General features: G+C 43.7%; 1 protein-coding gene and 1 long non-coding RNA gene across 3 annotated transcripts in view; one reads left to right on the plus strand and one right to left on the minus strand.

The window, feature by feature from the left end:
- LOC140685571 (uncharacterized) overlaps positions 1-8,127 on the minus strand; it is a 36,441-nt gene extending 28,314 nt beyond the window's left edge. The window contains exons 1-5 of one of the 2 annotated variants that reach the window (XR_012058835.1): positions 7,657-8,127; positions 7,031-7,204; positions 6,377-6,860; positions 4,167-4,405; positions 1,091-1,178 (exon numbers count right to left, since the gene is read on the minus strand). This is a non-coding gene — a long non-coding RNA (uncharacterized lncRNA). Of the gene's footprint in view, positions 1-1,090; positions 1,179-4,166; positions 4,406-6,376; positions 6,861-7,030; positions 7,205-7,656 lie in introns of those variants that run through there. The other variant, XR_012058836.1, reaches the window with a different exon arrangement.
- Positions 8,128-8,273: 146 nt separating this feature from the next.
- MYO16 (myosin XVI) overlaps positions 8,274-14,526 on the plus strand; it is a 440,032-nt gene continuing 433,779 nt past the window's right edge. Inside the window, exons 1-2 of the mRNA XM_072976531.1 lie at positions 8,274-8,322; positions 11,569-11,742. Coding sequence (XP_072832632.1) covers positions 11,646-11,742 — 97 coding nt within the window. The 5' untranslated portion in view covers positions 8,274-8,322; positions 11,569-11,645. The remainder of the gene's footprint in view (positions 8,323-11,568; positions 11,743-14,526) is intronic.

Raw genomic sequence — 14,526 nt, forward strand, 5'->3', positions numbered from 1 at the left:
TCCTGTACAGTAGGACCTTGTGGTTTATCTATTGTGTATATAGTAGCATGTATCTGCTAATCCCAAACTCCCAATTTATCTCTCCCCTCCTTTCCACCTTGGTAACGATAAGTTTGTTTTCTATGTTTGTCAGTCTCTTTCTGGTTTGTAAATAAGTTTGTTTGTATCATATTTTAGATTCCACCTATAAATCATATTGTGTGATATTTGTGTACTTCTCATAATATGTTTTAAGAGTGATAAAAGAGAAAGCATAAGTGGGCAACTGTATTCATCTCACTTTGAAACAGAAACTCTATTCTAAACTTCTCTAAGAGTTGTTTTTGTTTCTTTTTATGAAACTAGTGCTAAAGCCCGACAACAAAATTGCTGTTTCTAAACCCGGCTCAACGCGCCTCAGATGGGATCTTGTTTGGAAGGCTGAGCTGGATGTGAACAGCAGCTCTGCATCTTGAGATTTTCTTCATCAGTGACTCTGAGATTTTGAATCCAGTTCCTGCTGTGTGTCTCAGTTTCACATAATCGCGGGGAACCCGTTTGGGGTAGGTAGTATTTAAGAGTGTGGACTCGATGCCTCTGCCTCAGTTTGAAGCTGTGTGACCTTGAGCGGGTCACTTCTTTCTGTGTCGGATTTCTGTGATAAAATGAGAATTAGCAACAGCAGCAGCTGGTGCAAGGCTGAATTTGGGGCACCTTTGCAGGGACACTTAGAGCCATGCTGTGGTGCAGGGTAACGTGGCTGCCTCTGCTGTGGCTGTGATGGTAACTTTCTTTACCGTCATCTGATTCTTTGGGAAGCTGCCACTGACCTTGAACGTTGACTAAATGATCAAGGAACACGTGAGGTGGGCTACCTTCCATGTTATTCCTCTGCGTGTACTTTCAGGGTTTCCCATCTCATTTCTGATTTCTCTTCTCTTGCTTCAGGAAGTTCCCAAACCTGCACCTGCTCACTGAGTTCACCTCTCTACCAGTGGAGACAATGGCAGCCAAGACTCAAAGTAGGAAACAAGGTGTCTTTTTCACTCAAAGTGTATTTCAGAAAGGAAGAGCTAAGAAACGTGAGACTGTCCCACCCACTGGTAATGAAAATGTCTTCAGTAAGTGGATAAATAGGTAGCAGTGGCATTCAGCCTGAATTTGCAGAGGTTTAAGTTCATTTGTAGAGACCAGGAATCCTGCAGTAATCACGATACGAGTTAATGCAGTTAATTTGCACCAGGCACGCTAGGAAGGGTTTACAGGTATTAATTCATTTGTTCTCTTAGTAAACTTACAAGGTGATTGTCATTATCATGCCCATTTTTCAGAGTGGCAAACTGAGGCACAGAATGTTTAAGGTGCTCTCACAAGGTCACTGATATTAAGTAGCAGAGCTGTGGAGCCACAGAGCATGCGCATGACCAGGACACTGCAGCTCAAGGCATGCCTTTACATACAGTTCTCACACAGGTTAACCCAGGACATTTATCTGCTCAAAGCATCTCAGGGACATCATGACATTTACTGGGCTCTCGTGCTACTTACTTTTCTTCTGAATGTTGGAAATCTTGGCTGTGCTTCTCCTCCACCCCACAATGGATAGTGTCTGCCCTCCCATGTATCCTGACACCTTCGTGACTGATAGTTTAACTTATCTCTCAGTGTTTAACTTAATAGCGGTCTGAAGCATTTCTGAGTGTGTCATGCATGAGGCAGGCCACATCCAGACCTTTTTCTCTGATGAGGAGAGCAGGCCTGAAGACACAGAAAGAACAGAGATATGGATGGAATCAGGTGGGCAGTGCAGCAAGGAAGCCCGCGGAGGGCTGTACGCACCTGCCCCTCTCTCCCCGCCGCGTCAGCTGCAGCATTAAGAGGCAGCAGTGCTGGTGATTCCCAGGTTATCCTGGGTAGCCAGTTAGTCAAGAGCCGGGGGACGGCCCACTCTCTGTGGACTCCAGGCCTGGCATCAGGTAAGAATTTGTGAGGGAAGCAGGAGCCAAGGAGAGCTCATACACAGTGCACGTTTTCTGGATCTCCAGGGCTCGGCATCCACCAGTTTGATTATGACACTAAGTGAAAGTAACCTTAGCCACTTCGGGTTGTTCCTGTGGTCAGATCTTGAACTGAAACCAGACTTTGTGGTTTGGCCATTTCTATTTATTTCTCTCTGTTTTGTTTTGTTTTTTTTTTTTTCATTTCTACTTATTTTTACTCTGAGTTGAATACAGCGAAGTTGTGAAAGCAAAACTATAAGCCAGGTCTTTAACATATGTTATTGGTGATCTGCTTAAAATACTGCTCTGCTAGATTTGTTTTCATCTTCAAGAAAGACAAGTTCCAAATTTCCCAAATGATGATTGTATATAAATACAGAAAAATGGGCTCTATCATTGTGAAATTAAAGCCCGAATAATTGGGTCACCAAAGCTCTTTTAAATGGTTCCCCATTAAAAATTAAATGATCAGTAAAAGCAAAACTGAGTTGACCTCGGGTGCATCAGTCAGAGAGGAGTCTGCTGACTCCAGCGAGCTGATCCTCACTTTAGGAGAGCCAGTTACTACCCTGTGATAATGAGAAACGTGGGTAGGTCCAGACACTTAATTGTATGGATTCTTTCATGAAACTCATCTTTTTTTTTTTGGCTAACTGAAGTTTAAAGGCTGTGGACCTTCCTCGTTCCTGACAAAAAGGTTGATATTGGTTAACTGTGAAATAAATAAATTTGTAAAGGAAGAAATTCACTACATGCTCGCCTCTGTAATCCAGTCACACCCATCTTGATGTGTGCACTTCGGAGTCACTGCACAGAGGCATTCATTCCTGGGTTTCTAGGTTCATCTGCATCACTGAGCCATCCGCTACGGTGCAGTGGGGAACCCACTCAGAAGACTGCGTTCTCCGCAAGTTTGAATAGTCACCTAGCCCAAAGCCGAGAAGGGGGGCGTCCACAGAGTGACTGCTGTGCTCTGCACACCTGCCTGTCTGATGCCACTGCCACGTGCTACCAGGCTTTGTCGGCAATATTTCTGGTCCTCTTACTGCAGACCCAGTGTATGGCCTGGACCCTGTGAAATCTGGCTTCAGCTTGCGAGTGTCACAGAGTAGAAATTCCCACTGGAACTGAGATTTGGGAGTTTTATGCACAATTATCACGTGAGAGACTGCTGAATGCTTCGCTAAAATCAAGATGTCCTATATGATTCGGCCTTTACTTTCTGTACAATAACATTAATGAGAAAAAATGTTAGATTTGCACACCTTGGTTTTAGTGAACTTGCTTTAGTTCTGACTTTCATGGTCACTTCCTTTTTCAAATCATCTGCTCATGGGGGAGAAAGTGGCTTTTCCTACAAATGATGAATTGGTTTTATTTCAGTAACTAAAATCTGCATCTCACCATATGAGATCAGATTAGTCATTGTATTTTTAATTGTCATTCATTCTTTTTTTTACAGCCTTTTTCTGAAAAGAGCAATTAAGTGGAATTTAAGAATAGTTAATAGGAACAAGCAATAGCTGTGTAACAAGTCTTTGTGCTCAAAAAAGGCCAAATATAATTAATAAAATAAAATCAATTTCTGAATGACTAGAAGGAACAAACAATGCCTGTTTTCAGTGAACGCTGGAGGTGAACCCTAGTGGAGAACATTCATTTGGCATTTGGATTCAAAGCCCTGTGAACCTGTGAAAATATGGGTCCCAAGACATAAAGAATGAAAAAATAACCCAAAAAACTAGGCTCAGAAAATGAGTGTTACCACTTTTGTAAATCTGCCAAGATTCTCAATGCAACTGCCAAAGTTTTGATGTTCAGAAAAACGCAGCGGAATTGCTGACATGCATGCTGCCTAAATGACTATTCATCGGATGAATGCTGCGGCTTATATGTGACTGCTTTCCCTGGCTGACTAATATATCAAGCGTGGTACTTGTTTTGTCCACTGAAAAACTTTCTCCATTACCATAGTAACCCCAACATGTTGGCGGAAGCTGATGTCATTCAAGGTATTATTCATTCCGAGTGAATTGATACTCAGAGTGCTAGTAAGTCTCAGGGAGATAAAAAAGGAACTAAGTATACACACTGGTTAAACATTACTTAACCCTTTCACCCCGCACCACCGTCAGATGCCCACGGAGGGGGTTACTGAAGGAAGTTTAAAATGTCATCTGTACTCACGATGATTACGCAGCCTGGGTCACGGTTAAATTACGGCTCACTTTTCTCCGTAGGTTTGTATCACTTGGTCCTCTGCTCAGACTGCCATCACCAAATACCGCACAGAGAGTGCCCAAAGAAACAGAAGCGCATTTTCTCATAGTCAGAGAGGCTGGAAGTCCAAGATCAAGGTGCTGGGAAATTGGATTCCGGGTGAGAACTCTCTTCCTGTCTTGCGAGTGGCTCTGCTTTGGGAGACCCTGATCAAAATTCAGAAGGAAAACTTTCTAAAGTAAATTTAAAATAAAAATGATAGGTTTGGAATGTAAGTAGAACTTTATACCTGGAATTCAAGGGAGGTCATTATACAATTTGGAATCCTGGGATCTGAATTCGAGTCCTAAATCTTTCCCTCATTCAATTAGGTTCTTGCTCCAGAACTCAAAGAGGTCTGGTGATCTCAGACATAAAATGGAAGTAATGATAATCACAGTTTTTCTAAGAATGGGAAGATTAAAAGTCCTGTTGTATGTAAAAGGGATTTGTAAGCTTTCTGGTAATGTACACATGTTAATTGTCATTCTTGTTGTTTTATCTTGAAATACTGCACATTTTCTAAACCTGTGTATTACTATAGGTAGGATCAGCTACAACCATTTTTGGAACACTGCCTCTTAGGCAACCTGGTTTTATGTGTCTCTAAATAAAATGCCTCATGGAAGTTATTTTTCCCAGACCAAAATAATGAGAAAAGAAAGTACATCTCCACAGCGAACAGTACACATTTATCTGGTGAAAAGTGCGAACGTTGGTGTAGATTATATTTACATTCACTTTACTGCTTCGACTGAAGCAGGGTGAGGACCAATTTTAGCGGACATTCATGCTCACTACATTATTTGCCAATTACTCATTGTAACTGCCATTCCAAGAACTTCACAACGCACAGCGCTGTGCCCTAATGACTTCTCTTCTCTCATCTTATGGTTTTGCCTCAGTTTGGCTTTTGCCTTTATTTTAAAACTATTCATCTCTTTCTACTTTATAATATTTCTCCTTGGAAGCTATTGGATGTCTTTTTGGAAAGAGGAGAAGAATAAATAAAAACAAACATATCTCAGAAATACTGTTCATAAGTTATGTTTGAGATAATTGTGATGCACATATAACTATATATCATTTATAAATTGGATTTATACATTAAATAACATATAAATGTATAAATTAATTTATAAATATATACATATATAGAAAACAGATTTTAAAATGCTTTTTATGGTGTAACTAAATTGAGAATATTTAGTTAAGTAATTATCATACACCACAGTTGCACTCAGTCTTGTTAAAAAGACAAGATGTAATTGTTAAAAATTCAAGTTTTGAACATTGTGTTTTCAGAGACCAATGGTAGTTTTGGTTTTATTCTTAGTGATTTTCTAATAAGACAGAAATGAGGAACCACGTGAAAATCCAATGGCTAAAACAGACCAGTTTGGTCTCTAGAGGTTTATTTGAAATGATGCCTCATTTTCTCTGGCAAACGTATTCTAGTACAATAAAATTTCTAAAATGCCCAGAGGTGATGGCATTTACACAACTGAGTTGAAACAAAGCAAAACGATTGATTACAGAGGTTTCAACATGGAAACAAACGGGGCCTCAGTTGCTAACTGGCATTCACATTTAGAAGATTTTAGCACAGTTAAGAGAAACCTGAGCTTGGTTAAGAATCAAGCTGGCCTCTGGCATTAGCCCTCAGGCAGGAGATGGTTTTCTACGAGTCTTGGAGATGTGAAAGGAAGAACTTCTCTTTGCCCGCTTCTCTTGATTAAGAAGAAACAGGAAAATCACAGAATCAGAAAGGCTGGCTTTGGGGATCTCTGGTCTTTGTTTAGCTCTCCTTTTCCCCGCCCCTTCCCCTAAGGGTATCTCATGATTTCTAACACAGAAAAGACATCGTATGGATCATCTACACTGATTAAAAGTGAATTCCTTGTCATCTGTCAGCAATAAAGCTCTTCAATATCTTTGTTTTAAAATATTTTCTTCTTCCTGTTGGAAGAAAAGAATTTGTGGCTAAGAAATTTCAACTAACATGAAAGTATAATTTTTAGTAGTAGGAGGATGATAACTCTTACTAAAACCATAACACATTTTTTAACACGAGGAAGACGATATTTTAAGACCGTATCATACTTAAGACCAGCCTGACACTGAACCGGCTTACTTACTTTCAAAGCTCCGTCAAAAGGAGGAAGCTGAATCAAAAAGGTGGACAGACAGCTAAGACGGTCACTTGCTTCCCTTTAGCTTTTCCCTCCTCTTCTCTTTCCTGAGATGACCATGCCATCCCTGTCCTTCAAGCCCCCGAGACGCTTCACTTCAGAACCAGATCCTCCGATGCCTTCCTCCACCTGGTGCTTTTGCTTCCCATTCATCTTGCTTAGCAGGCATGCTGTCATTTCCCACCAGGCACGTCCTCCCATCCCAGCTTCGACAGCTTCTAGAAGACCCGACACAACCAGAGGAAGCAGAAGGGTAGTTGAATTTCCTATCTGTCACGTGTTCAGGGGACCAGGATGAAGGTCGGATAGACTCTGGTAGATGAGCTTCTAAGGCCATCGAAGACTCTCAGATCATGTAGGGGTCGGTTAGGAATAGGAGAACTCAAAATATTGAAGAATACAAATCTAAACCTTGTTTGCCTTTTAACCTCTAGAAAACAGAATTTTTAATATAAGATGGTATCATAAACAACACACCCTACTGAACTGAGTTACAGATGTTGTTAAGATTTAAAAAAACACAACTGCAAGAGAGAAACTAAAAGCTAATTTGGCTACTAAAAATAATTTTAATTCCAGCAGTTGAAATGAATGTCTTACCTTTCTTGTCTAATGAGCATGAAGCACAATAATAATTACGTAAATCACTAGATCTGTCTGATTCAGCTGGTTCAAAGTGTAGATTGCAGTCATGAAGTCAATGTATCAATCAACAAGAGATGCTGACATTGTGATGGGGTTGTATATCCACTTATCCTCGTCATTTAATCATATCTTAAAAAACACACAGTTAACACTAATTAGAGAAATGGAAAAGAGCCATGCTGTCCAGTGCAGACTAATAATATAATAACTAGTAAAACACCAGCATCAGGGCAGAGATGAACCACAGAGTCACAGCCTGAGCAGATTCCATAAAGATGGAGACGAGACAGTTTCAACATGAGGGCACTGATCAGGGAAGAATTTTTTCTAGAAATAAAAATGGGGTTCAGAGTTTAGATTTGGGAAATGCAGGTAAAAAAGTCTATTTATATGAAAAGACAGAGTAACTGAGTGAGTAATTAACCTGGAATCAGAGTCTGTGCGATCATAAAGCCTGGAAGGAACTACGTCTAAGTAAGGTAATCAGACCCAGGAGGCGAGGATATAGGGCAGAATAAAGTCCTCTGGAGGAAGAGGAGGGGCTTTGTGAGAAATATCCAGGGCTTGTGTGATAAACTCACCAGTGATGTCACAGCTGGAAAAGCTTGGTACTCACGCTAGGAAAGCAGCCTGCCTTTGTTTGATAAAGTGAAAAGTAGCTCAGCCTCAGACTCTTGGATGTAACTGAAATAGTTTTAATGTAAACTATACTCTATACTTTGTGGCAGTGTTACACGTTTTTCTGATCAATTTAGCAGAAATGCGGTGTCTTCTTTATCGCAGGGGTCTTCAGGTCCACTTGACCATTGCCCTAATCTGACTTCTGGAAACTAAAAAGAGTGAGGTTGCAAAAATTATGGGTAATTATAATTTATGATTAAATTTATTTAAATCAAAAGAAAAACAATTACGCTTTAGAAAGTAAAACTATTTTAAAACAAAACCTGTTGGCAGATCATTTGTATGTTTATAAAATTGAAAACCATTTCATGAACAATTCATAGGTTTATAAATAGATTTCACACCACATATGTGGTCTCAGTAACCACCACACAGTGTCTGAAGTTCTCTAAGCCTCATCTTTCTGTCAATAAGCTCTGTGTATACAAATGACATCGGTGTCTCCATGGTAACTGATGTACCTTAGTGTTGGTTCCCAAGCTCAGGAGTTCCGCAGGTGAAACCTGAAACCGGTCCCGTCCAGGAGGGCAAGGAGAGGCAGAGAAAGAGGCAGTCTCTCCAGACTGGTAGGTGGCAGGTGTAATAAGTAAGGAAACTTAGCTACAAGGCTTGTCTTGGGCGTTGCAAGCTGAACTGATCTCCACACTTGCCCACCAGAATCTTCAAAGTTTATAGAAAGGTCTTAATGGGGTTCAGGCATGTGTACTGTCCAGGTGGCCTCAACCACACGGTGCTCTCAGGGCTGCATCCTTGAACACGGCTCCCACTGTGGGAACAGTGGGCAAAGTATACATTCCAAGGACGAGGATGAGGTGAGGAGCCCCTGATCACCCACATCCAGCTGGGGGGTCAACTGGTGGTCACATCCTCTCCATGACCTCCTCCCACAGTGTCACACTCTAAATAGAAAGACACAAAGAGGTCAAAAGTTAAAAGATGGAATGAGATACTATGTGAACACTAATCCAAAAAAAAAAAATGCTGAAGTGGCTACATCAGTATCAGAAAAAGTAGATTTCATCTCCAAGAATAGTAGGGGTAAAAAAGATCATTTCAAAGGACAAGGATTTATTCACCAGGAATACATAACAATTTTAAACATTATGCACTGAAAATAGAAATTCTGAACACATGCAATAAAAATGGACAGAACTGCAGGAAAACTACAAAAATCATAATTAAAGTTGGAGATTCCAATACCCCTCCCTCAACAGTTGATGGAATCATGTCTTAGTTCTGGTCGCTATGACAAAGTATCAACAGCACAGATTTATTTCTCACGGTTCTGGAGGCTGGGTGTCTGAATCCAGGCTCCGGCTTAGCGGGGCTCTGGGGAGGGACCTCTTCTGGGTAGAGGATGACTGTCTCCTCAGGGGGCACTCACACAGCAGAGAGCAGGGAGCAGACAGGAAAGCCCTCCTGTTTCTTCTTTTAAGAACACAGGCCACCAGGGGCTGCACCCCCAGGACCTAATCACTCCCCGCCAAAGCCCCTCCTGCTGAGACCATCACATTGCAGGTTACGATTCCAATAGACACATTTTGGGGACACACAAACACTTTGTCGCCAATAAATAAACTGGACTTCCATACATATTGTGAAGCAGGAGTTAAAACTGTGTGTTATGTAAAAAAGGACCCTGTGTCCTGATAATATATATGAAATGCTCCGTTTGCTGGCACATGTCAATACTTTCAGGGATGTGACTTTGATCTAGATACATTATTTCCTGGGAAGTGATGTCTCTTGTTTCCCCAAAATGTGAAGAATTAGCAAATTGCCATATTTGCATTTTTAAATTGCCAGTTCATTTGAGAAAGGTATGTAAGAGGCACAGTGGGTTAGGAGTGTAATAAAATACGAGGAATTCACTGCACACACTTTTCTATAAGACGAAGCTGATAATTTATGTCCTGCAACATAACAAAAACTTTAATTCAGTATGCAGAAGTAGCCTGGTTGGGGTTTCTATCTAAGGCAACCCTCCTTTACTACGATGTACCCTCTGGGGCTGCCAGAGCTGGGTAAGGCCTGCTTCTGTGCTAGCAGAACAAGTGTTATCTCAGAATAGGATGTCTCCGCGTAAACAGAGTGCTCGCCAACGGCAAAACAGTGTCTATATCTCACTTTAAAGAGAAAAATTACCTCTGGCAACTGAACCAATATGACATTCTTAATAAGATATTGCCTATATAGTTGGCTAGCAACGTCATTTTTTAAAACCTGAAAGTCAGTTGTGTATTTGAAGCCACTGCTGTGACTACATGAGGCAGAGTGTGATGCAAATGCCTAGAATACGAAGGAGAGGTTGTTAATCATTATGGATTTTTTTATGATCATAGATTTCTTTTAGTTTCTTATAAGCTGCTAATGTAGAACGTTACATGTATGACAGATATAAATGTATATCAAAGATATAGCCTACGTGTGAGAAATATAACACTGTACCGTGCAAAGCATTAACAGTCAGGCTAAATGCATGTCAGTATTTTAACAGGCACTTTTTGTCTGATGTCTGCGGAGTTTAAGCGCTGGTTACCAGAGCTAACTTTTGGTAGAGTACATCTGTGGAAGATTTTTCCACTAAACAAATTTTACAATATAGAGAGAAATGGAATGGTTTCACATATATTTTTCTGCTAAGTTCAAATGCATTTTTGGATAATACAAAATAGTAATCCTTGAAAATCGGAAAACGTAACAGAAAAAGAGCACAATAACTTAAGTATTAAACATCCGTATGAAATAACTGTTGCAAAGTTTGACAAAAATGCACATTCAAAACATACGGCTATCTAAAACAAACAACAACAACAACAACAAAAAACCAGAAACAGAAAAAAACACCGCAAGATTCTGTAGAACCAATGTTATGTCACTGCCAGGAGACAGTCCCAACGGCCTGCTTCTACTTCTTGGTGCCAATGTGTAGGAGGAGAAGACAACAGCTAGGTGCTGAAATATTTATTTTACTTTTAATTCAGAGTTGTTCTTACTAGCCTACATTATTCTTACCAGTATTGCTGAATTGCTTTGATACGTTCAATGAGCTTGTAAATTATTTTTGTAAGAATTCAGTCCAACTTGGGCCTCCAATCTTGTCGCATTATGTAGGGACAGCACCCCATGGAGTCTCATGTAGTTGCAAATTTATTTAATTCATTTCATTGATCCTATCTATGAAATTCAAAAAATGTATCTCAAATAAGAAAAATAAGAAATGTAAATGAAAATTAAAACGGTATCTCAGAATCATTATTTAATCCTTTCCTGAACACTGTAACGTTACTTAAGTATGACTGTACATTCTGTCCAGACAGCTCTAGACGTTGCATTTCTCATACACCCATGTCATATGATTCATGCAAATATATCCAATAACTAAAAAGTAGTATAGTTGCAATCTCATTGGAATAAACATTTATTATGTGGTATATACAAGGCCTTCTGCTATTATATACTATTATATATCTGGACGTATTTTATATACACATCTGTATGCAGATATATATGTATATCTGTATACATAGATCTGTATATATGTCACGTTAACCTTAGAATTAATGTAGAATATAGCCCTCATGGCAAAATGTGGACAGTGGAACGCATTTACAGAGCCAACCAAAAACAAAATATTTATTTTGTCATGAAAACTGCAACAGAGATCAGCTGCCTGGAGAAAGGCCGTTCCTTGCCCACACTCGTCTTGTTCCACGCTGAAGTTCATATTTTGGAGTAGATTTCAGGGGAATCTCAGGGGTTCTCGAATGCCAGAGCTGGAAGGGCTATTATGGCCTCTGTATCTTTAAAAGGGGTCACTCATCTCATCTGGTGACAGCTGCCACAGTCCCCGCGATGGCCTTTGTTCTGGTCGGACTGCCCAAGGAGGATGCCCGCTCCAGGTCGCAGCTCCGGGCCGCTGCGCAGAGGACCCGCCTCCGGGCCACCCCCTGCCCCTCCTGCTGCCTCGCTTCTTGCAAAGTCAGGTCGGAAAAGTTTGAAGAGTGAGCCCCATTCTTAGAGTCGCAGCAAAGCGGGAGGCGGGAGACTCGCAGGGGAGGGTCGGGAGCTGGAAGAGGAGAGAGAGGCGCGGTCTCAGACAACGCGCGAGAGCGTGGGAAGGAGGGAGGCTGGAGCCCTGGAGGGGCCGCCGGGCGGGAGCGGAGGGAGGCGGGCTCCGCATCCCGGCACAGGCAGGAGGGAGACGCAGAGCGAGGGCAGGCGGCGGGCCGAGCGGCGCCCCCGGGAGCCGGAGACCAGCCGGTGGCCCGCGGGGCGCGCGGGGAGGGGCGAGCGCGGCCGCGGACGCCGGGTTCCGACCGCGGAGCCAGCACCGCCGACCGGGAGGCGAGCGGCCGTCACCAGCCCCGCCGGCCGGGCTGCGCGCACCGCGCCCGCCCCGAGCGCGCTGCGGCCCCGGGCGCAGGAGACCCGCGCACCGCGCACCCTCGCGGGGCGCACCCGGAGCCGACCCCGGCGATCACGCGATCACCCCACGGCTCCCGAGGACCCTTCTCCAGCAGGTAGGGGGGGCGGCGGGCGCCGTGCGCGGTCCCCAGCGCGGTCCTCAGCGCAGAGTGCTTGGCCCGGCAGCCTCGCCTCCAGGTCTGGAGGTCGGCTGGGCGCAAAGCTCCCCTGCCCCGCGGCGCCGGCGACTCCGGGAGGGTGCGTGCTGCTGGCACCTGCGTCGCCGGTCCCCAGCCAGAGTCCTAGGGTGGAGAGCAGGGCGTGGAGAGAAGGCTGGCGGTCCCTTTCCGGATAGGGGACATAGGGAGGTGTGTGGCTGCGAGCTGAGAGCAGACCCTCTCTGAACTCTGGACCTGGCCCGGGAGAAGGGAAACTGGCGGCGGAGACGGACTACAGTCCTCTCGTTGCCACGGGAGATGCGAGGAGCGGCGCGGTCCTCTACACGACCACTCCGGGGGGCTGCGGGGTTCGTCCTCTGTCTCTTTTTCTTTGAGGTTGAAAAAGAGCTACTACTTCAGAGAACAAAGATGCGGGGATGAAGGAGAGCCCCCAGGCTGTTGTCTCTTCCACTGATCTACTGACCCCTGACCGCGACCCCCGCCGGACAGTGTCCGCTCCATTGTCTTAGAGGCCGGGCGACCGCAGGGTGGGCGAAGTGGGCGGGCGGCATGGTACCCACCGCGGGCTCTGCGTTCATGGCTCCTGCTCCCCACCGAGCCCCCGCCCCATCTTTCCCGGCTGGGGGAACCCACCAGATCTGTGAAAGTGCTGGGTTTATCTGGTACCTTGTACGCCCCCGAAAGGTAACGGGGGTGGTTTTCAAGTTCTCTTCGCATTTCTGTCATTTGTCGAATGGCTGTTAGCTACTCACTCCTGGCTCAGCCCTCTGTTTGAGGGGAGTGAGCCAGACGTTCACATTGTGTGTTAAGCGTTTGCCGCGGGGAAGAATTATTTAGCCCCTGGAGGAGGGACTGTCTTCTGCTAACGCAGGGCCAAGTAAAACTTAGCCGCTCTGACTTGGCCGGAGCAGTTCAGGGGCAGGAAGGCGGGCGGACGACGAGCTGGTCTTTATCCTCCCCAGTGCCGGAGCTCGGAGAAGCGCTTACCCTCTCCGAGTGGTGGCTTTCTTTGAGGATCTCATGAGATGTCTGGAATCTGCTCAGATGAAGGTTAAAGTGTCTCGCACATGTTTGCCGTGGGCTCTTGGAGAGTGCTTATGAAGCCACTGCAGTCTATCCACGCAGTTCCTAGTGATTTTCTCAGAATCAAGGGGAAGGAGGAGGGACTCCAGAGTCATCCATGAGATTCTGGACTCAGAGCCACGTGACTGGGGAGGAGGCAGCCACAGACCCGCCCGGACCAGCACGCTTCCTCATTGTGGGGATCACTAAATAGCTTCCAGGACACATTAAATTGTGCTCTTGATCTTTTGAAAGGCTTTGAAGGTAATTTGTCATCCTTGGGTTAAGGGTCCTTTGAAACACGTCTCTTTCTCTGTGTGAAGTTGTTTGGTTTATGATGATTATACAAACGTATGCAACATACGCTTATCACTCACCGCTATGGTCCTTATGCATCTGGTCGACCTGTGTGAGCGTATGCGGATTTTAGCTGACGGACGTTTTGGAAACTGGAATATACACCATTGCTTTGGAGATAGTACTGGGATGCCCAGTACTATTACTTGCTACAAAAGTCACCTGGAGTGTGATTATTTAATTACTGAAGGAAAAGTAACTTTAATCAATATAATTTTACCTAGAGGGGATAATGCTATAGTTGAGCTTATCTGTGTCCTGCGAAAATTGGGGGAGTGGAATGATTTGTTTAGTACACCCAAAAATAGCAAAAATATTTTATTTTGCACATGCAATTAATACTTTAAAGATTTGTTTCTTCTGGTCTGTGGATGCTTGAAGAAACCATCCCCAGTAGCTTCCGTGTTGGGCTGTTCTGTGATTGGGGGTAAATGAGCAGTCTTGCAGATAAAGGAGATTGTCCACTAAATATGAGCGCACTGCAGAACACGAATGTCTTTGAGGGAGATTAAATAAAAATAGAAACATTTCCTCTTTAAGAAATCAGAAAATTAAGCTTGTTGAGTAAAACCATAGCACACATAATGCATATGTGGTCATTCATTCCACCTTCCCTATTTCAGATCACTGAATCTGGTTCCTTCTCCCTGGTGGAGGTGCCCCTTGGCAAACATTGGTGCTCTTCCAAAACTCACCTGTATGCAGGTGGGCAAGTATGCCATTGTGAGTCTGCTGTGCTCAAGTCTGTTTTCACCTTCATTTCCC

The sequence above is a fragment of the Vicugna pacos genome, chromosome 14 (genome assembly GCF_048564905.1).
Source record: "Vicugna pacos chromosome 14, VicPac4, whole genome shotgun sequence".
Taxonomy (NCBI): domain Eukaryota; kingdom Metazoa; phylum Chordata; class Mammalia; order Artiodactyla; family Camelidae; genus Vicugna; species Vicugna pacos.